Source organism: Genypterus blacodes, unplaced genomic scaffold (assembly GCF_046128005.1).
Source record: "Genypterus blacodes isolate CSIRO-AG114 ecotype Tasmania unplaced genomic scaffold, CSIRO-AGI_Gbla_v1 ptg000015l_1, whole genome shotgun sequence".
Classification (NCBI taxonomy): Eukaryota; Metazoa; Chordata; class Actinopteri; order Ophidiiformes; family Ophidiidae; genus Genypterus; species Genypterus blacodes.
In genome coordinates this window covers 5,092,606-5,114,191 of record NW_027466829.1, presented here as the reverse complement: position 1 = coordinate 5,114,191, position 21,586 = coordinate 5,092,606, and the positions used below count along the sequence as shown (strand labels likewise).

Here is a 21,586-nt window from a genome sequence, read left to right as displayed (position 1 = left end):
CAAAGTAAGTCTAATGTCCTACGTGCGGTCAAAAAGGCTGTTGCAAGCTCTCAATGTTTCCAATTCTGTGGTTGCTAATCAACAAGTATCAGCCTCTAAACTTTAGAGAAAACTTAAGAACTTTAGAGCTTATAAGTCTAAGCCTCAGAGAAATAAAAGAAACTGACGTCATCACCCTAACAGTAATACGAGTCATCAAACACATCGCCAATGGCACCACACTTTAAATTAAAACTAAATGTATAAATACTACATTTGCATAGGGTGCTTTTTATTTATTGTTATTTTCAGATACTAAATTGTACATTTTAGAATAATATGGACCTTATTATATTTTAATCCTCCAAGTCATCTTCCAATGCCTAACATACATTAAATAATAAATTATAATAATTCGACACAATTATTAAATACACAATTAAACCCACTTCACTTCTACGATACTAAGCAGCGCCTTTAAACTACATAGACCAATATGCACCGCGGCACCTGACGTCTGTCCGCCGGTCTTCTGGCTGCGCTCCACGGACAGCTGGTGGAGGATTTCCAGACTGGGGGGGGTCCCGCTTGATTACGGCCATATATACTGAAACGCTGGGCTCTGGTGTGTTTAAATGGCCAAAACGTACGATTATCTGTTCAAGCTGCTGCTGATCGGAGACAGCGGAGTGGGCAAAACATGTCTGCTGTTCAGATTCAGCGAGGACTCCTTCAATACCACCTTCATATCCACAATAGGTGAGTGTGTGTGCGTGTGTGCACGCTGCATCACACACCCTGCAGCCGCCCAGAACAATACATAACGGTACATTCACCAATTTACATCCACACACAGCAGACACACTCACTGATGACAATATAAGGCTGTGATTTGTGTTATAAACCTTAATGTGCCAAAGATCAATAACTGCATGAGAGAAAGACAATGGAGAGAGAAAATGTGCATCACCCTGACAAATGCAACGCTGGTGTAATAGAGGCTAGAGACAGGATCTTAAGATAATGATCTAAATGGTAAATAATTGAGTTTATTGTTTAATGTCTGCAGCAATGCTCTATATGTTCATCTGTATTATAGTATTCCTAAAATGTGTCATAGGATTACTGGAGTTAGATTCACTTAGCAAAGGGCAGCTGCTTTACCTGCTGTGCTGGGCGGCTGATTGTACAATATGTTTTATGGTATCAGCCAATCAGGACTCAGTCTATGTCTCCAGGGACAGAAGGCAGGAATTTGTCTCCTATGGATCTCATCCCCTTTAAAAATGTAATTTGCTCGTGTATGTGTGTTTCTAATGCAGGTATTGACTTCAAAATCCGGACAATAGAGCTGGATGGGAAGAGGGTCAAACTTCAGATTTGGTAAGTTTCGTTTTGGCACAAAAGGAGTCACATGTTGGGTAAAGTCAGCACTTTGTGGAAGAGGAAGGAGCCTGAAAAGAAGCAAAGTCTTCACCAACCCTAGTTTCTAAACCTGACATCGCCCCTGCCCTGCTGAGAACAAAAGGACGGTTTCCTGTCTTTATGGTCCCCGTCTGTTTACGTTTCTGTTTTCAGGGACACTGCAGGACAGGAGAGGTTCCGCACCATCACCACAGCCTACTACAGAGGAGCAATGGTCAGTACTCACTTCCCCCTACGTGCTCTCCTTATAACTTATGAGTAAATGTCACATATCACCAAGGGAGGGAGGATTTCTGAGAAAAGGCGTTTTCTGTCACAGGGTATCATGTTGGTCTATGACATCGGCAATGAGAAGTCCTTTGAAAACATCAAAAACTGGATCAGAAACATCGAGGAAGTGAGTTTGGAATCAAACCTGAATGTATTAAAGCACAAATGGACTTTGCATAGAGTAGAAATAGCACTTTTAGACGTATATTAGCACGTTTGTAATGTAGTGTCTCTTGTTTTGCTATTGCTTAGCACGCCTCCTCGGATGTGGAGAAAATGGTCTTGGGCAACAAATGCGACATGACTGACAGGAGACAGGTGTCCAAAGACCGAGGAGAAAAAGTGAGTCAGCGTGCAGAGTCATGACTGAAAAGCAAACTGAGACTCTCTACACTTCATCCAGCGCATATCACTCTCTCACACAACATTACTCTTTCCTTTCTTACACCAGCTGGCTATTGATTATGGAGTTAAGTTCTTGGAAACCAGTGCAAAGACTAGTTTGAATGTAGAAGAGGTACGTCATAATGAGTATTACACAATAAATATCCTGTAACTTTACTGATTAATACAACATTACACCGTCTGTTTGTCTCTTTAGGCTTTCTACACGATGGGCAGAGACATATTACACAACCTGAGCACAAAGACAGTAAGTGTGTTTAATGGCCAGGAGTTCATATGTCGCCCCCTGCGTGTTTTTAGTAACTTATTTATTACATTTCTTCCCTTTTCCGTCATTTCTCGCTAGACCGACACCAACGCGGGAGGAACGAGTCGACCTGTGAAGATCACGGACAAAAAGTTGAAGAGAATCAAGTTCTTCAAGTGTTCGCTGGTCTAAGCGGCGCCTGCCCCTCCCCCCCCTGTTTTTAACTCGCCATGGCTCTAGGGTGACGTTGCTGTTTTGGGGGTTTCCTGCTTCCTCTGCGTCTCGTTGGAGGCAGCAGCCGAGGTCAAATTACTGCCAGCTGAAGCTCACAGGCTCACCGGTTGGTTGAGATCCCATCCTGGCGTGCTGAACAGAGGGAGATCGGCGATTAAAGAGCAACGCCGATCAGCCCGGAGACTCATCAGCGGGCGGCTCGTAGCCCCGGTGGGCTCACAGGAGGCCCCGGCTCTGTTGGCATCTGTGATCCCTCCTTGTTCAAACCCCCACACAGCCACACAGAGAGTCGTCTTATAAATTCAAAAACTATTCAGACGGACATTGTGCCATCTATCGTCGCAGTATTTGATACTATCTGGTGTAAAGACGGCGCGAGCATTGATTGTATTTGTCGGTGTAAATCCATGACGTCATTTTCCACTTTCAAAAGGCAAAGTTGCACGTGTGCCATTCAGAGGCTTCTTAGGATAGAAAAGACAAAGCAAGATTAAAAAAGAACCTGCTGTTATTTTTTATTTATTCTTTTTTCTGGTGACATTCATCGATACAGGCGACTGTGTGAGTATGAGGCCGCCCTTTCCTGGGAGCTGTAATTTAGAACAGACAGTACAGTATTGTAATATGGACTTGTCAGTATTTGCATGAAAGCTGTAGGAGCATTCGTTAGTTGGAAACATGAAGCACATAATCGCAGAGAAGAAACTTTTAGGGACATTCAAGTCAAAGTGTTTTGTTGTCAGTGTTACATTGAGGGAGAAGCTGCAGGTCGTGACTTTGACTGATCGACGTCCAGCAGGTTCCTTTTACACCAGAACATGAAAAAACAAAGAGTCAGAGAGGCTGAAATGTAAAACAATAATGTGTATGTTACTGTATGTTACATGGAAATGTTAAAGTAAAGACAAAAGAAAGATTTAAAGACTGAATGTGAAACGTTAAAGATGTTGTTGACTTTTTGATGATCGTTGTCTTTTCCTCATTTCTCTGAAATGTCACATCAGCATTTTAAATGTCGGCCTGACCTCAATTTCATACTCAGCAGTTATTTATTTCTCCTCTTCCTCATTTTTATTCTCTGTTTCCTCCGAGGCGTCCTTCTTCCCTGTTCCTGCATCCATCGATCCTCCCCTAATGGAGGCTCTCGTTTCTTCTACTCCCTTCTCCTGTGCTTCCTCTTCGCTCTTCTCTGGTTCCGGCGTCACTTTCTCATCTTGGTGTTCCACAGCTAGCACGCCGCAGACACCGACAATGTCTTTCTCACTGCTCGATGCCCTCAGCCCCTTATTACCCATCGGGTCCCTCGCTCTCAGCTCATTTGTGTTCCAGCTGTGTGGCCTCTGGGATGGCAGATAGCTGTGCTCAGGAACATTCCGCTTTGTCTTTGTTTGCGTTTCCACGGGTTCTGTTGCTCCCTCTGTCTCCAAAGGACTCTGATCAATTTCCTGCTGATCAATTTCCTGCTGATCAATTTCCTGCTGATCAATTTCCTGTTTTAAAGGGTCTGAACTGTCAAACTGATGCGCAAGAGTTCTGACCACAGATACTTTGGGCATGTGACCGAACACACTGGGATGGACTTGATACTCCATGTTGGCTGGCCACACATTTGGTGATTTTGTGACCTCCTCCAGCATCGACCTGTAGTCTGCAGTCTGCAGTGCATCATCCTCTGCCTCAGTCGGGTTGTAGATGATGCTGCTCATAGTTCTCTTCTTGGTGGTCGGCGAGGCGTTTTGGCTCTCAGCCGGGCTGCATCTCAAAGATTTTGTCCTCTTAGGAGGAGACAAGGATGACGACAGAAGATGGATCGTCGGTGCGGGCGATTCTGCTTCCTCCTCCTCCGGTTCATCAGGAGGGCTGATGATGATGGTGCTCATAGATCTCCTCTTCGTCAGGGGACAGGGTGTCAGGTCTTCAACCGGATAGTTTTTCAATGATTTGGCCCTTTTTGGAGAGGGGAAAGGTCTGAGTGTGTTCTTGTCTTGCACAGTCAACATTTTACCTCCTCCTTTCTTGCTTAGGGCCTCTTCGCTCAGGGCAGGAGACACAGGCTTCTGCTCACAGGGAGATATCAGAATGTCCACACATGAACTCGGTCTTGATCTGTCCAGTCCAACAACATCCAAAGTCTGGCCGCCGCCCTCTCCTGTATTTAGAGCACAACCGCTGGCGGACTGCCGCAGACTCCTCTGTCTTTCCAGGGCGCCCTTCGCTGCCTCGTCCATCTCTTTCTGCTTGACCGCCATCTCCTCTATGTCCATGTGGAAGCGGTAAAGGCTGTAGCCGTCAGCGCTGTTGATGCTGCCCTGGCGCATTAAGGAGGACGGGTCGCACACGGACGAGCTGCGTGAGTGTGACCGGGTCAGCTCCAGTCTGTCCACCCCGGCGAGCTTCTCCAGAGCGACCGCCATCCGCCCGTGGATGTCCTCCAGCTGGGCCAGACGCAGGTCCACCGTCTGCAGGGAGGCCTTCATCGTGTTTTCCCTTTCGTTGACCTCCTCCAGACGCATGGACATGTTCTCAACCCTGCCAGGAACGCCAGACAAATATAAAAACATTTATCTCAAGATGAATCAACAGAAAGAGACTCCTTAAGTAAAAATGTTGCAGCACCTTTCTGAGGTAACCTTGATGCGCTCGCCACTGGAGGACTGCTGCTCATCCTCCCTCTCACGGAAATATTCCTCCAAACACTGTTCTTCAAACTCGTACAGGTTCTTCAGCTCCTCTGGATTCAGCCTCAGTTCTGGTGAGGACAGATAAACGTATACATATCATATAACCAGAGAAGAAGGACATCAAATCTAAGCGTACTAACTGATAATAAGACTAACTGAGGCCGCGGTCCTTCTCGTCTAATGCTCCTTCTGCCTTCTTCTTTGCGCATCGTTTGAACAGCCTGTTGAAGAGGATGTAGAGGTGGCTGAGGATGATGAGGGGCGGAGGCAGGATGGGACGGTCGTGGAAAGTCATGATCAGCTGATATCTCTGGAACTTCCACACCTGATTGGAAATGGACTTGACTTCAAAGAACGTGTTGCTATGGAACAAACAGGAAACAGATGTGTGAAGAATCTTGCACCTTGAGACACCGAAAAACGATACTTGCGTGTGTGTGTGTGTGTGTGTGCGTGTGTGTGTGTGTGTGTGTGTGTGTGTGTGTGTGTGTGTGTGTGTGTGCTTACTTGAAGACTGCAATGAGCAAGTTGACCAGGAGGATGTTGGCCACCAGGAGGTAACAGGCCATGAGGGCGGGTGTGAGCCAGGCACCGGGGATGCACGGGGGAAGTTTCTTTCCATCCTCGTCGTATAAATGTTCACCACAAGGAGCTGTGAAAAAAGGCGAACCAGCATTTATACCGAGCTCTTTAGTTTGCTTAGTTTAGTTATTGACTTGAAGACTACTGTACTTACGGTTGATTTCCATTGCATAGACTTCCGAGTGACGCAGAGTCGCACGAAAACAAGGAAAAATGGTTAACATCTGCATAGAAAGCTGTTTTTAAAAACATAAGTCTGTCAAGGTCAAGCTGATGTCCACAAAAGGGTGGAGTGATGTCATTAAGATGTTTTGGTGAGAAAGAAAGATTAAAATGACATTGATCTGGCCCATATGAAGCATTTCATGACCTTCACCCTGACAGAGGAAACACACTTGAAAACGTGAAGGCAGATGATCATGAGTTCAGAAAGCATATTCAGCTGTTCCACAATTATTACAGCGTATTAAAGTAAGAGTCTGTTCTACCAGTAGAGGGAGACAAAGCCCATAGTAACTACATGATATGACAGTGTTTCTAAAAGACAGGATTTCATACATAGCAGTTAATTTAGTTGTTGATCATCTGCCCAGAATCAGGAAACAGAATCTTACTATGAACTCTAGTCTTACGGTCTATCGAGTCGGCAAAAACCTCTCCATAGATCATCCAGTAGGGCATGTAGAAGATGTTTCTGGCCAGACGCCAGGTGGGCTCCTCGTCGGGGTGCAGGATGGCTTGGCGCGCCACCCCAAAGCTCATGAGCACCACCAGCATGATCACTACAAAGTACATCATGTCAATCATCTGAAAGAAAAAGAAGAAACAACAAATCTGAGCGTGAACTGCACGAAATTCTTCTCTCTCCATGTTTGTAGACGTCTCGTGTCTGCCGCGTGATTCTCACATGACTTGTTTAGCTCACAGTGAAACATTCTTTACCATCTTCCCGATCATCATGACGTAGGGCCCCAGATATTTGTTGACTCCAAAGATGTCCAGGACCCGGATGTACCAGAAGATGATGTCTATGCAGTAGATGACTCGGCCCCAGCCCATGTACGGCTCGTGCTGCAGCCGTAACATGAGACCAAAGAGGAAGGTGGAGATGGCCGCCAAGTCTGTGATGTTCCAGTACTCCTCCATCCACACACTTATCTTCTGCTTGAGCTTCCCAGGCTCTGACATCAGAATCTAGACACCAGCGTCAAAAGGTCAGCAAGAATTCAATTCAATGACCTTGACTTCAAAATAAAAACTGTTGGGAAGTAATGAAGCAATACAGTTTATACAAATGTTTGACTTTTACCTGTCTGACTTTTTCAAAGCCGAGTGTGAGGATGTAAGCGATGACGATCCACTCTTGCAAGGACGGCCAGCGCTCCATTTTCACCAGGATGATGTAGTTGTATAACATCAAATAGCCCAGATAGGAAATCTGCCAGTGGAGGAAATCAGGATGAGATCAGCACCAATCAGAGTCATTGATTCATATTTTCATAGTCATGAAGAAGAAAACTCACAGTGTTGAACCAGAATTTAGTGAAAGGTGCATCATAAAACTGAAAGATCCTTTTGGCAATTGGGACTTTGTGGATTTTAGTGCTTCCCTCCTCTTCATCTCCTTTGCGAGAACATGCATCAGCATTTGGGTCCTACAACAAAGCAGCAGAGTCACTTCGATTATAGAAAATACGTTGATGAGACACATGAAGTGACATAAGGAGCAATTTTCACTTCAATTCAATTTCCAATATGTAATCTGTGTGTCAAATAGGACAAGGACCTTGCTGGATTTGGCGTCGTCCTCCTTGTCCTTCCCCTGTTCACCGCCACCCTGTGCTTGATAGGACGCGTCATCTCCGAGACGGAAATCCAACAGTAGAATCAGGGGAGGAAAGATAATTCCCAGGATGACCTACGTGTGGAAAGAATCAGATGTTCTTCACTTCATCATCATCATCATCATCATCATCATTATCATCATCATCATCATCATCATCATCAGGATCAGTTAAAGGAGACTCCTGTGTCATCTCCACCTTGAGGCCGGGGTTTTTGCCGATCCTCAAGCAGCCCATCCACATGTCTGTGAGCAGCATCTGGCTGCAAGTGTGGGCGATGAAGTCTCGTTGCTTTGCAGCCACCGCCAGCTTCAGACAGGTGGAGTTACTCCAGTTAACCAGCTCGTATGTGAGCAGCTTCATGGCCACCTGTTCATCATGCTTGTAGGACTGATCCAACAGCTCATACGCCAGCTGGCCAAATTCTCTATCAAAGAGACAGGAACAATAATCATTATCCAAACTGAGATATGAAGGCGCGAAGTGGGGATGTGAAACATAGAAAGGAGGTAATAGGAGCTTAATAGAAGTAAGGCTAAGCTGTGTAGAAGAGATAAATCATATCAGTGTCACGTTCAGTTACAAGACATCAGACTGTTGTTATAACCAAGCTTCACTGACTTGGAGTTGTTCTCCAAGTCCTGGGAGATGTCGTCCACTAGCTCGCTCTCGGAGCACTCGTGGGCCATCCCTTTATACAGCTTACAGGCCACCAGGGCCTTGGCCATGGCCTCCTCCCCTCGCTGCCACAGGAACAGAGCCATCTTCTGCCGCTTCATCAGCACGGCCCACAGCATCAGCTCATGGAAGGGGAACTTGAACCGACACACCTCTGGGTCATCCGCATCTATTTCAACCTCCTCCTCTTTCTTCTTCTTTGCCTTTTTCTTGCCTTTCCGTGGCTCATCATCCTGTAATCAAGAGGGAATGATCATTTGTTTCTGCTGTGTGCCTTTGATTGTGTTTAAGAAAGGATACAGTACCTCCATTCCTAGAAGCTTCAGCGCCTTGGGCTGCAAGAAGAGAACAAAATGGCAATTTAAGAGGAGCATTACATAATGTGATGAACGACAAAACAAATTTTCTTTTCTTCCCCTTCCTACGTACCCTTTTAAGTCCATACAAATTATTGTAGAGGTTGCGGAAAGCCTTTCTGGTGTAATTGCTCCTGTAAGCTCCGCCCATGAGGTACTCCAGCACCAGACCAATGTCAATCACTGTGATCTGATAGTCTGGAGGAAGGTTCCCCTGCAGATTACATAGCATAGTAGCATGAAGTAAGACAAAATGTTACACACTAATCTGCCACAACACAGACAGAAAGCTCCTTTTACCTTTTTGACGTCCCTGACTACAGCGTGCAGTGTGTTAGCAGGGCCAAGTTTCTGTGGTGTAGAAGAGAAGCGTTATTTATACTGACTTTTGAGACGTTCACAATCTGAATCTTGTTTCAATCTGTGACCCACCGTGTTGTATAACTCCTCCAGTCTGGGAATTGTGAGGAAGTGGTGAATGTTAACTCCGTTCTCTAGGAGCAGTTTGACAAAATCCACTCTGTCCAGCACAAGAGCGTCCATCATAGCCTGCTCCAGAGAGTTCACCTGAGCGAGACCAGGCAAACACGTGTGCAGAATGATGATTATTTACCCTCCAGCTCTCACTCTGTTCCATCTCCGGGCCTGAGGCCAAACTTCTTACCCAACGTATCAGCTCCAGCTTCCTTGGATCAGTTTCCTCTGGTGGCTCAGGCTTGGCCTTCCCCTTCCCCTTGCCTTTCTTTGCTCGGGCTTTGTTGCGAGGAGCGCTAACGGGACTCTTCTGCTTGTCCGGTGCGTAGGCTCCAGACACTGTAGTGCTGGCAACGGCTGCAGCAGGCTAACAAAGACAAATGGAGAAAGACTCTATCTTGTTGGTGCTGTTATTGTTAATAATCCATGGGCACTTCAAAATGAATGAATGATTCCTGTGTTGAGTGTTGTTCTTCTGAGCTTTTAAAATGTAATTGTTTCTATCTGTGGTGTAATCGTGTGATGCGATCGATAAGCAGCACTCACTGGTAAATTGTGTCCATATACAAAGATGTGATTGCGAGCGATGTCCACTCTGTTCCAGGCCAGAGCCAAGCTGAGCTGGTCAGCAGACGAGGCGTTTGTGCCTGAGGCCAAACAAACAGAGAGACAGAGGGGCAGGCGACATAATGCTGTAAGACAGATATAGTCGACTTATGTAAATGTAAGCCCAGATATCTGGCCGTGATGCATTCAGGTACCTTTCAGTAAGGCGGTAAGAATGGCCATTTCTATATCTTGTTGTCCCTCTGAGCCCATTCGAAAAACTGTGATCTGTGTTTGAGGGAAGAAAGGACAGAAAAGAGTGAAGAAGGAGGCAAGCAGGGCAAATATGATGGAGAACTTATTTTATGTAGGTTTATTAGTTGATGTTCACCTGCTGATAATAAAATATCCCAGTGCATTCGTTTTAAATGACTTAATGGACATTTACAAGCTCCCTCTGCCACACACCGGGCAGCCTATGTAAAGTTCTGAACATTTATATTAATTGAAAGTGAGGTCTTTTTTAGGTTTTTAATGTTGATATCCTGTCATTTTCTGTGTTTCCGCACCACATGAAAGCTGTAACGGCAATGCTAGTTTGTAATGCTAGCTAGGGAATAATGGCAGCTAGAAATCTGCTAGGCTAAAGTGAAACACTCTCGCTGCCCAGATGAACGACCGGTTATCAAGTTTAGACAAGAACTGGTAACGTAATGAACACATAAATGAATGAAATGGCTTCAGGAATGTGTTTTTCTCCTCACTTTAGCCTTAAACATGCTAGCTCAGGAGCAGCTGATCGTGTCTTGACCCTGCGAGCACAGGCGGCTCTTTGAGCTGTCAGACAGAGTGATACTGTTATAGTTTTGACTATGCTAAATGAAATTACGCTGGCGGGTCGGTCACATGTGCGGGCCTCGATAAATGGGATTAAGTTAGCGTGAATGTGCGGTGTGATAAAAGTCTGGAGACAGAAGCAGCAGCGAGTCCTGTGGTTTATAGAGGTATAAACTCTGACGTACAACGGGGGAAACATTATTTAAAACTAAATCTTGTGTGCTGCCGTTCTGCCGCTGCAAACCGCAGCCCTTAAAATGTGTTTTTGTCTTTCCCAGCTGTTCACACGCAAAGCACTTAAGATGAGAGGATTACATGTGAGCTCGTCAGTCACACTGATTCACCTGTAGGTTAGTCAAGGCACTTTAGATTAAGAGGGCCGGGGCGATGAGGACGTGAGCTCTTAGATTTAGATGAGACATGAAACACTCTAAAACTTGGCAGCTTTGTCCCCTTGTCTGGTTCAGTTAAAAACCAAATGGACTGGAAGCGGAGGGGCGGGAGCTCACAGCAGCATGATCTTTGGTTTAAGTTGCTTATCTGAGTGTGTTGGAGCATTATGCAGTCTAATACGGCAGGGAGTGACTGGGAGAGAAAAAGCCTGTGGAGTGGAGTGGAGGTCTGTGGCTGAGGATTAGAGAGATGGATACTCTCCTCCATCTGCGTGATGCATGATACTGTGGATGGACGGAGTAAGAGCCCAGAGCCTAGAGCCTAGAGCCTAGAGCCTAGAGCCGGCTAAGTTGGTGGTAGTGGGCACTGATCTTTGCCACCCACATGTATGCAGTCTGGAGATTATACGCGCCGGGTATTACAAAGTACTAATCACATCACTTATATGAGGAGAAATCTGCCGGGAGAGTCGCAAATGGTGGCGTTATTTATGCCCCGAGCTCTCCGGCAAACACTCTCAGCTGGGAGATAATCTATGGTAAAGATATTTACAGGGAGTGTGTGTATCATCCTAGATCAGTAGGCGGTTTTGTTTACATCCAAGTCAACATTTCTAACACTGCGGAATGGGACTTTACAGCTATGTGTCAGATGTGTTACAGATGATGGTGGTTTGCTTTAGTGCTGCTGTGAAGAAGATTACACGGACAAACACACATGATGGCAGGAGAAAAGGACAAATGACAGGCTGTTTGTGGGGATTATGTTTATTTAACAGGTTATACAGGAACACACAGATGAGTGGAAGGAATGAATGAATGAGGACAAACATTTACCAACTCAAACATGTAGAGTTTGATAAGATCTGTGATTTATTCCCATCCTGCATAATGGTTCGGTGCTTTTGACTTGACTCCTCTACTTACCAGCTCTCTTTTCTTCATACACTCCATCACCATAAGCAGGATCTGCTGTGATTGGCTCTTGCTATAATTGAAAGTCTTCTGAATGGTCACCAGAAGTTGATCTCTCACGTCGTCGTTAACCAACCTGGAACAGGAGATGCAGGATGATGACTCTGTTTTTGTAACAGTGTGTCATATGAGAGTTCAGCATAGGAGACATGATCTAGGCTCTCACCCGCAGTCCTCTGAGAACTTGTGCGCGAAAGAGATGATGTCCGAAGCTCTTCCGCTACCATCACACACCACCACAGGTATGGGAGGTTCGTCTCTCAGGCTCTCCAGGACAATAGAGATCACGTTGGGACCTCCCTCGACTATCAGACACACCAGAGGGACCCCTTGGCCCAGACCTGGAGCAGGCAAGAAAGCGGTCATCACTCATAACCAATACAGTCCATGTTGTGAGCAGAAGGGCTTTGAATGTTCATGTGGTTTTCGTGTGGGAGCAGGCGAACCACAGGAGGGACGGCGCGACGTGAGTGGTGACGGCTGAGCATCCCTTTGCTGTCCCTGCCTTATTTGAGCTCCAGGCATAGGATGACAAAGGGAAGCCCACAGGTCACAGGGAAACGTTCTTATGCACACCTCCAGTGAGACTGTTTATCTGTGCGGGTCTAGTTTGTGCTACATGGAACACAGTGTGACTTACGGGTATTGATCTTCTGCAGGGAGATGTGCTTCTCTAGCAGACGGCGGAGTTTGACCTCAGAGCCGTACTTCCCACACGTCCCGTTATCGGTCAGGATGAAGTGGGAGTGGCTGTTGTTGAGCACGGCCAGCTTGCTCAGCGGGTTGGCCATCGTCTGATAGGGTCTGGTTACCTGGAAACACAGGAAGCAGAATCCTCGTTATGGTTTCAATGGTCTCTGTCTCTCTCTGTCTCTCTCTCTGTCTCTCTCTCATGTTCTTACATCTTTTCCGATGAGATCCTCTTTGTTTTCCAGGATCCCCCAGGGAGCGATTCCTATTGCACACACTTTCCCCCGTGATTTGGATGAATGGTCCTTTAAAGCATCGCCGACATGACGGATGACCCCTAAAGTTGAACAGAACAAAATACAGCAACATGACTAATGGCTCCTTCAGCTGCGTGGTGGTGGGACACAGTGTGGCTGCTGCACACCACACACACACACACACATTTCCATTTGACACATTTTCTCACCAAAGCTCTAATTGTAGTGGCTAAACCCGTCACAATGGGTCAGTCAAATCTCTTCCAGGAAATTGCGGAATTGATTTTATGCAACAACAATTTAGAGCGAAGGCAATCATCTAATGCCACACATTGTTATTTGTTAATGAACATTAAAATCATTATCAACAGGCGCTGGTTAGAGCCGTACCTGTGTTGACTCCACCCGTGAAGATCCACGCTCCCGTGGTGACGGCAGCTTTGATCAGGCCTTTACCGAACACTTGCTTGAGTTTGGGTTGGAGGTCAAAGTTCTGGAGACCCCCGTGTACGGAGATGAGCAGCGTGGGCAACTCCAACTGCCAGTCTTTCACCATCAAATGCAGCAGATTGTCCGGTTTGGTGTCATGGGACACACGGATGTACTGCGAAAGAAAAGGGAGGAAACGTTCAACAGTGTGCCTTATTCATGATCGGGTCACATGTTCACTGATTCTGGCATTCTTAACACCCAAACAATCGCTTTTAGTGGAATCGAACCTGTAAGCGGAGAGGTCATTGTCTCATCCACTTCATTCTTAACACGTGGGCTCAGTGACTCACCATGGCCTTGTTGATGAATCCTCCACCCTGGAACTCGATGATGCCGTAGGAGTCTGTCGGGTACGTCCTGGTGTGCTTCACCACGCCCCATTTCTCCTGCGGGGTGTCGATCTGCACCAGCTGGTTCTCCTCCGCAGAGTTGTTGGCGGAGCCGGCGGGGATGGCCGGGTGCTGAGCCGTGAGCTGACCGCAGGCGCACCTACAGCACACAGCCAGGCCTCATTAAACAACACTCCTGCCCGGGATTCATCAACTCCACGCTGACTTATTAATACTCATGATCTTTGCTCTTTTTGTTCCGCTTGTGGGCATTTCTAGGAAACAACCTGCATTAACACACACATGGCTGCTCTCACACAGCTCTCCTGTCCTCAGAGCACAGGGCGGGTGGAAATCATTTGCTGATTTGCTCTCTGTGTAACAACCTGTATAGAACTGTGCCGTCCTTAGCAGTTTATAATCGCTTTTGTAGTGTTTCTCATCCTTTCAACTGTTAAAAAACTGGAATTAACTGTTCAAAATTCATTTATAAATCACTTTGAATGAAAGGTGAAGTCAGTTTCTGTATTCTGCTGCTGAACAAGACGAGTCATTGCATCCCACGGTTGTTTACGGTATAATATGAATAAAATAGTGTTAAAAAGAGATAATGAAAGACATAATTACCTGGTCGGGTCCTTGGTGGGAATTATTTGAACGCATTCTCGTTTGTAGAAAGTCCTCTCGATCCAAGCGCGCTGAGCCTGAGGAGGAGAGAACGCTGCTTTATTATCAGGTTCACATTAAATGCTGTGTTTCATTGTTAAAATCCACCTTTTTGCAGTAATCCTGATTAAAAGTGAGGGCTATCATAATCGATTGAACGTTTCCTGTTATTCATGACGGCTTCCCTCGATTTGTTTAACACCTTTAATTGTTGCCTGGGGTTTCAGATGAATGCAGTAAAATCATCCCGGTCTACAGTAGAGACGGCTCAGCCCATCACAGAACCTCAGACCACAATCTGTCTCTGCTCTGTGATCTCTGTCCAGACCAAAAATAACCCAAGTTCAAAGCTGACATTCCTCTGAGGGCCATTGTTGACGACGGAGCCCCAATTAAAACCAAAGAAGTGGAGGCGGATCTGCACAGGAAAATGCTGTCAAATGCTAAAAATGATTAATTTGATATTTGCCATCGCTTTAACCTTAAATGAAGCCTGGAGACATATTTGTATAAAGGAAAGAGAACAGATGAATAGGTCCATGTGCCCTTTACACAGTAGAGTCACTGTTCCCTCTCCCTCTCTCTCTCTCTCTCTCCGTCTCTGTCTCTCTATCAGCTGCACCTCCTAACCAACAAACCATCCTGGATTTTATTCTTTCTTCCTTTGTCTCATTTTCCTCTTTCTTTGGAATCCCCAGCTGCTCTGCCTTTCCCTCCACGCTGTAATCCACACTCTCCATCCTTCCATTCATCAACTTTTTTTCCCCCCTCTTCCCTGCGTCGCATTACTGTTGACCCGCTTATCCCGCAGCACTCATTAAACTTTTATCTCTTTTTGTCCAAATCCACATCAGTCATCCCATAATGACTTGGTATGGGACGTAGAAGTTAATGTGATGAAGCATAATGACTTCAAATAGGGTCAGAGCAGAACTACCCTCCCCTGTAAAACAGCAACACATGGCTGTAAATGTGAGGTAAAATGTTAAATTTGTTGCTAAAATTATGAATTTCTCTTACCTCAATTTGTGTTGCATTCAAGAACTGTGGTAAAGATCTAAATACTCTGTGTCCCTTGCCTTTAACTAAGTCTATAATTAAGTAGATGCACTTACGTAGGCTCTTCCATGGGAGCGGGCGACTGCTGGCTGTCGGTGCTGCTGCAGGTTAAGCCTTAGCGGGGCGACGCGGTGAAGTCTACGCTCTGCGCCTGGCTGAGTGTCTCTGGACGCTGCTCTCCCAGTTAAGTACCCTCACCGAATCCCACAGGACATGAAGTTTCTGCACTTTATGAGGGCCGGCTAATATGATGAGCATGTGAGCAGGGTCTTTGTTCCCCCATGTCTCATGACTCCAGTTCAAGGTAATCCTTTTGGGAGTCCCATGACCCTTTCTCCATGCCCACAGGGTATTTTCATCCTTCGCTTGAACAAGGCACAATAAATCCACTTTGATAACCGGCCCCTAATCTCCAATTTGTAGCAACTCTTTCCTTTGTGTTCAGTGTGGAAGATCTTAGCTATGTGTGAGCAGACTGAGGATGGTAGCCAAGCTAAAAAGCATCGCAGCTCCCCACAACTTTTCATTTGAAAACATTCACCCCCTCCGACTACTTTGATTTCAACCTCATTTGCATAATTGAAAGAATTGGATGCAGGCATTCTTTTGGAGGAACATGACTGCTCTCCAGTTGGGGGGCAAGGTCAGTCCATGCTAATTGCAGTTAATCTGTAGTTCCACCCGCCCGCTTTGTGAAGAGGAAGGAAAACTCTGAATCTAGGTTTTGTAACACATTCTCTTGTTTTTTGCCTGTTTGGCTTTGTTTAAAAGAGAAAACCTACATTAGAGTTTAGAATGAATGACTTTTATCTTTGAAATGATTCAGGTCTTTCAGCTTTCAGCCTTAAATAAGAAGAGGAAGACGCTGAGGTCATATCCAGCCGTTTAAAAGCTTCTCCTTTGTCCTTTTATGGTTGAAGTGAGCAGTTTGAGCTGTAAGTGAACTCAAACACACAGAGAGAGCGAGAGGCTGGGGGTCAGTGACTCAGAAAGACCAGGAGAGAGGGCAAACCTCCCCGTCCCCCCCTTCTTGGCCCTGCTTTGGTAAGAAATACACGTGGACCAGCGTTCATTACAGCCAAAGAAAACAAAGAGCATTTCCACAAAGGTTCGGGGAGTATGACGCCGTTATGTCAGCTTACTTAAACTCATTAAACACAGCAATTAAAAGCCCAAATCCTGTCAGCAGCCGGCCTCCTTCTGCCTTTGAGCGCTTACCAAAACCTTGAAGAATTAGAGATCAGATTGTGTCACACCGAGCCAATTAACGGGACTTAAGACAGGCCGGGGAACAATAGGCAACATTCATCGGAAAAATGGAGAACTTTCTGTGGAAAATGACCTTAAGAATCAAAAGATGATTGTGCAAAATGAAAAATACAATTACACAACAGAAAAAAGCTGAGGCAATGACAGCAGAAGATGACACACACACACACACACACACACACACACCTTTATATTCAAGACCACAAAAACATACTTTTGGACCAATTTAACAATGCTAAGTAGTTACAGAATTACAATGAACCCAGATCCCATCTGAGCAGAGCATGGCCACCATTTGTCCACACACACACACACACACCATGTATGCAGCACATTCATGCCTGTTTGCCCTGGAATCACATGGTCCCTGTCTGCTGACCCACGGCTCGGCGAGCAGCTGGATCAGAGCAAATTTGTTCCAGTGCTGCTGAAATTTCACGGGAGTTTTCAGCCACAATAGCCATAAAGACAAAAAGTATAACGCTGTCTGTATGTTCTGCATGTTGACATCTGGCCTGATGTGGGTCGGAGGATGTGTGTGGAGGTTTGCGTTGTAATGAATCTTTGAGAAATCGGTGTCATTCATCCTGAATATCGTGGCGACGGAATTCACAAAAGCCTCGTCAGCGCCAGTGAAATGGATCAGAAAGGATTTGGGGGTCCCATGTGGAATGTCATGTCTGTGGGGGTGAACATAAAGGCAACTAATTGCTCAGCTTTGGAAATGAATGGTGTTGCAGTTAGAGCTTGATGCAGCGTGACAGGAAGGAAACCAATGCAGACTTCTTCACAGTCCAACAACTTCTTCAGACGGACGCTCAAACCCTCGCCTACTGAATTATAAACTGAACTTATATGATTCATACACATATAGAGTGTCGCTATAGGAGACGAGTGGGACAAGTGACAGCACTTAAGTTATAAGTTTGTGCTCTGGACAGACAAATCTGCGTTAACTGTGACGCCAAAGCGTTTCTCTATCAGCCCGTTTGTAAAAGCGCTCATTGTCCTCCATGGGTTTGAAAATCCAGTTAGAAAAATCACATGAGCCCAACATGTCACTGATTATCCCCGAGAGTCCAGGGTCACAAGACGCGTTTTAAGGCTGCTGCTGTTTTTCCTGTGCCTGTTAACCCCTCCCCCCCCCCGCCCCCCTCCTTCCCCTCCTAGGGAAAAGAAAAGGCAAATCTCAGAGGAAACGACTGCAACTAAAAGCAAAGAAACACAGAAAAAGGACAGAGCGAAGACGCAGAATGGACTCAGGTTGACTAAAATACATCTAAGTGTCCTGATGAGACCCGGTTACACCTCTGGCTTAACTCAAATGATCCTGACAGGCTTTTTTCCCCCCTACATCACCATGATCTAGAACAGTGGCCTCCTTATAACCAACAACAGCCCCCAGCAACAATCCACATCAAGTCATCTTGCACATCACGCGTGAAACTGCAATTTGTTTGTTCATTTTTTACTGTTTTTGCCCAACAGGTCATAACTCTGCATTTAAAAAGGAATCAAAGTACGTAAGTAGTTGTGGTTGTTGTATTCTCAGAGGGTTTAAGTTCTACTGTGGCTCAGAAACCTGCTGTCATCTGTGGCTAACCTGGGGCCAGAGAGCATTTGGGGTATTTCATCTCTCAAAGTGAAGAAACGAGGTCATAGCTGGGCTCACTTCCCTCCTTCCTGACTGTTTTAATGCATTTTCATACAAGTGGTTTCCTCGTGACGACAGGAAGAATCACCCACGCTGTTACCAGTGTGTTTGTCTTTAAAATGATCTTTATGGAAATAGGCCTAAGGTCGATTTAACTTTGACCTGACAGACTTCCTTATTTTCAAATGAAAACACTTCTTCTTTCTGCTCTGGTGTGTGAGTGAGGCTCTTAAACACTCCAGAATTGCTGTTGCTATATTTAAGCATGCATGAGAAATGAGAAATTAATCCTTGATCAAACCATCACAGAGTGTAAATGATCAAGTATTCGCCTCGTATTTAAATAAAGAAGATAAAGCAAGATTAAAGAGAATAATAACCACATGAACGACTCGCAGAACCGTGCATGTTGTCTCCCGAACCGTCTGCTCCGTGCAGCCAATGAGTTTATATTTAGCAACATATCCGATCTCATTAAAAGTGAAGCACTATTCAGATGAGAGCCATGACATTGCTGATTGCTTTACCGGGTAAAACCTCGTATAAAAGGGTCTGGGATTATACAAAGAATATTAACAGGATGCTACTCTCATCATTTATAATCTCACAGAGTGAACGACGGTGCAGCTGTAATGTATCGTGAACCCATCACACTCACGGCTTTTGGTGTGTGTGTGTGTGTGTGTGTGTGTGTGTGTGTGTGTGTGTGTGTGTGTGTCAGATAAACTGTTCAAAAATGCATCAGGAGGAGTCACACTGGCTGAGATAAAGAATCACACATGTTCTGTTCTGAGCGCAGCGTTTCCCATCAGATGACCTGGTGGTGATCTGTGTGTGTGTGTGTGTGTGTGTGTGTGTGTGTGTATTAGAATATAATTTTCTTCTTTAGCAATTAGGAACGCTGGGGCACTTTGGCATCGTTTGTTTGCAATTAATGTTTTAAATAAGATTGATTTCATTTGATGACTTGACTGTATGTGCAAAAGGAGTTTGTAATGTGTGTGTGTGTGTGTGTGGTCTAATCCCAGCATACTCTGGATTGGTTCCACACTAGATCCATACATGTGGTATCATATGCAAATAGTATCTTTCTTGCTTTCAAGGACATATTACAGGCGTGTGTTAATCACATGAAAGCAGACTTTAGAAAGATATGAAAGTCCTTAATCTGTCATGGCGGCGGTGGCCCATTCTGGACCATTACAATGGATTAAAGTGCAGGGCTGGAGCGAGCACTGAAGCCTGCTCAGCCTCACTTAGCAGAGAGGCCGGGTGGCTGAGAGTGCAGGCACACATGCAGCTGATCTCTCCATCACCATGTGCACGCTGATGGAAGGCAGGCAGTGTTAGAATCTGTCATATATGCACAGTATAGAGGCACTAAAGTGACAGCTCACGGAAATGTGAGAGGCTATGCAACGCAGTTGTATGTGTACAAACCTTATATCATTCTCAACGCAAAAACAAACAAAAAGCATCAAAGAGAAAATATACTTTGCAAATGTTTGGATCCAAATCAATCGCTGTCATTCAAGATACAAGGTCAGTTAATCCCTATGGTAAACATTTGTAAAGGTAAAACATGTCCAAGTCAACACTGAGTCACCTGTTGAATGTGACACAGGCACCTGATCTTACCCTCTGTGAGCCAGACACCGAGCGTTTGAGAGACGAGCGCTTGAAGGCGGCACTGGGGCCTCTGTTGTCCATGCCGGAGCCTCAGTGTACGCTTCACAGAAGCAACGCACACCGACTCGGAAAGGAATCCTTTAAGAACAGCAGGAGGTCGGCGTTCAGAAGAAACATCAGCGTTAAAGACGGACAGATAGAAACTTCAGGAAGCCATTACAGAAGCACGACCTGGCAGAAAGCTCCGCGTTCACACTCAGAAACGAGCAAAGTTTGAGCATCATGAAGGTCTGCAGTGCTTCTCTCTCTCTCCTCTCTGCAGCCTCCACTCAACTGACATGACAGAGATCCCAGCCTGGGATATAAATCACTCGATGACACACTTGACACATAGACCCTTTTCCTCTGCCGGGCATCCTATAATCAGGCTTAATGCAGCCGGCTCTTACGAAGCCTCAGTGTCTAATGGATAGAGATTTAATAAATGGTTATTGAAGGTAAATCTACTTTGGCAAAACACAGCCCCCAAAAAAAGGAAGGCTTAGAGAGAGGAGCGGGCCACGGGGCTAAAGTTAGAGCCCAAGGTTGTTTGCAGCAGATGAGGTTCAGTGCGCCCGGCTGACAGGCAGGATGTGCACAGATCCCAACGTGGCTCAAGCTGAGAGGTGAGCAGGGATCCACAGTGGGTCGCAATTAGAGCAGAGTGAGTGTGTGTGAGGCCTGTCAGCCAGGAGGAAGCAGGGCTGCAGGGTCTAACAAACGGCCTCCATGTTGACCACAAAACGAGTACTAGGGTTCTGACACATAAAGGCGATATGAGAGGGGATGTTTAGTGCATTTATTTGGATAGAACCTTAGATTTTATTTACATGTCAAGCTTAACTTCATTTTAAGCAATATTGAGTGTTTGATCTGTTATACTGTATAACGACACCAACAACACAACACTACTACACTACAAATGTTATGAAACAGGAAACCATAAACACCACTTTGCAGTCGACCTTCTCTAATAACAGCACATTTATATTTTTCTATTGTTTTAAAATAACACAACACCATTAGCGAGGAATGAACAGCAGCGTGGATCGAATTACAATTTCAGGTGATATTATTGAGATCTATTATTTCAGCTGAATGTGTAGCTGACATAAATACACAACCTCACCAAGCTCATGGAACACACAGTATAACAGTTACAGCTTTCTAAAGGTTTCTATCCACAAATGAATACACATCACACCGTGCAGCTGTCTGCTTCATGTGGAACCACAGAGGAATTAAAAGAATATTCAGTCTATTTCACACAGATCATGTATCCAACACCGCCCTCTACTGGACACTGACTGCTACAGCACGCTTTTCCACAGGAAGGTTCAGATCTGTGGTGAAGTGTAAAGAAAAATCGTCTGTGGAAGCTTTTTCAACATAATAGCCTTATAATTAAACAGGAAGATTAATTAAATGATACGGACCATCAATTAAGAATTCACAATTGTTTGGAGTAAACTACATGACAGCAAATGAACAACATGTCAATCATAGCAGAGAGAGTAACCACACTACTCTATATTCAGCCTCTATTGCACTACTAGCCTGAGTATTTACCTTTTTTG

General features: G+C 45.3%; 2 protein-coding genes across 2 annotated transcripts; one reads left to right on the top strand and one right to left on the bottom strand.

Annotated features, from left to right (window-relative positions):
* The first annotated feature begins 466 nt into the window (after window positions 1-466).
* LOC142990765 (ras-related protein Rab-8B) lies at window positions 467-3,071 on the top strand. The gene is made up of 8 exons (XM_076140637.1): window positions 467-738; window positions 1,302-1,362; window positions 1,558-1,618; window positions 1,724-1,801; window positions 1,927-2,016; window positions 2,126-2,191; window positions 2,276-2,326; window positions 2,426-3,071. The coding sequence occupies exons 1-8, from the start codon at window positions 615-617 to the stop codon at window positions 2,516-2,518; spliced, it is 624 nt and encodes a 207-aa protein (XP_075996752.1). The 5' UTR covers window positions 467-614; the 3' UTR covers window positions 2,519-3,071.
* Window positions 3,072-3,609: 538 nt separating this feature from the next.
* On the bottom strand, window positions 3,610-20,051 carry trpm1b (transient receptor potential cation channel, subfamily M, member 1b). The gene is made up of 27 exons (XM_076170401.1): window positions 19,980-20,051; window positions 14,321-14,397; window positions 13,655-13,853; window positions 13,263-13,476; window positions 12,828-12,952; window positions 12,566-12,737; window positions 12,092-12,266; window positions 11,878-12,001; window positions 9,937-10,009; window positions 9,722-9,822; window positions 9,366-9,542; window positions 9,134-9,268; window positions 9,002-9,052; window positions 8,775-8,915; window positions 8,651-8,680; window positions 8,289-8,578; window positions 7,866-8,094; window positions 7,610-7,741; window positions 7,347-7,478; window positions 7,133-7,261; window positions 6,766-7,017; window positions 6,456-6,630; window positions 5,978-5,998; window positions 5,749-5,893; window positions 5,398-5,603; window positions 5,177-5,309; window positions 3,610-5,089 (listed from the first exon to the last, which is right to left on the bottom strand). The coding sequence occupies exons 1-27, from the start codon at window positions 20,049-20,051 to the stop codon at window positions 3,610-3,612; spliced, it is 5,190 nt and encodes a 1,729-aa protein (XP_076026516.1).
* Window positions 20,052-21,586: the final 1,535 nt, after the last annotated feature.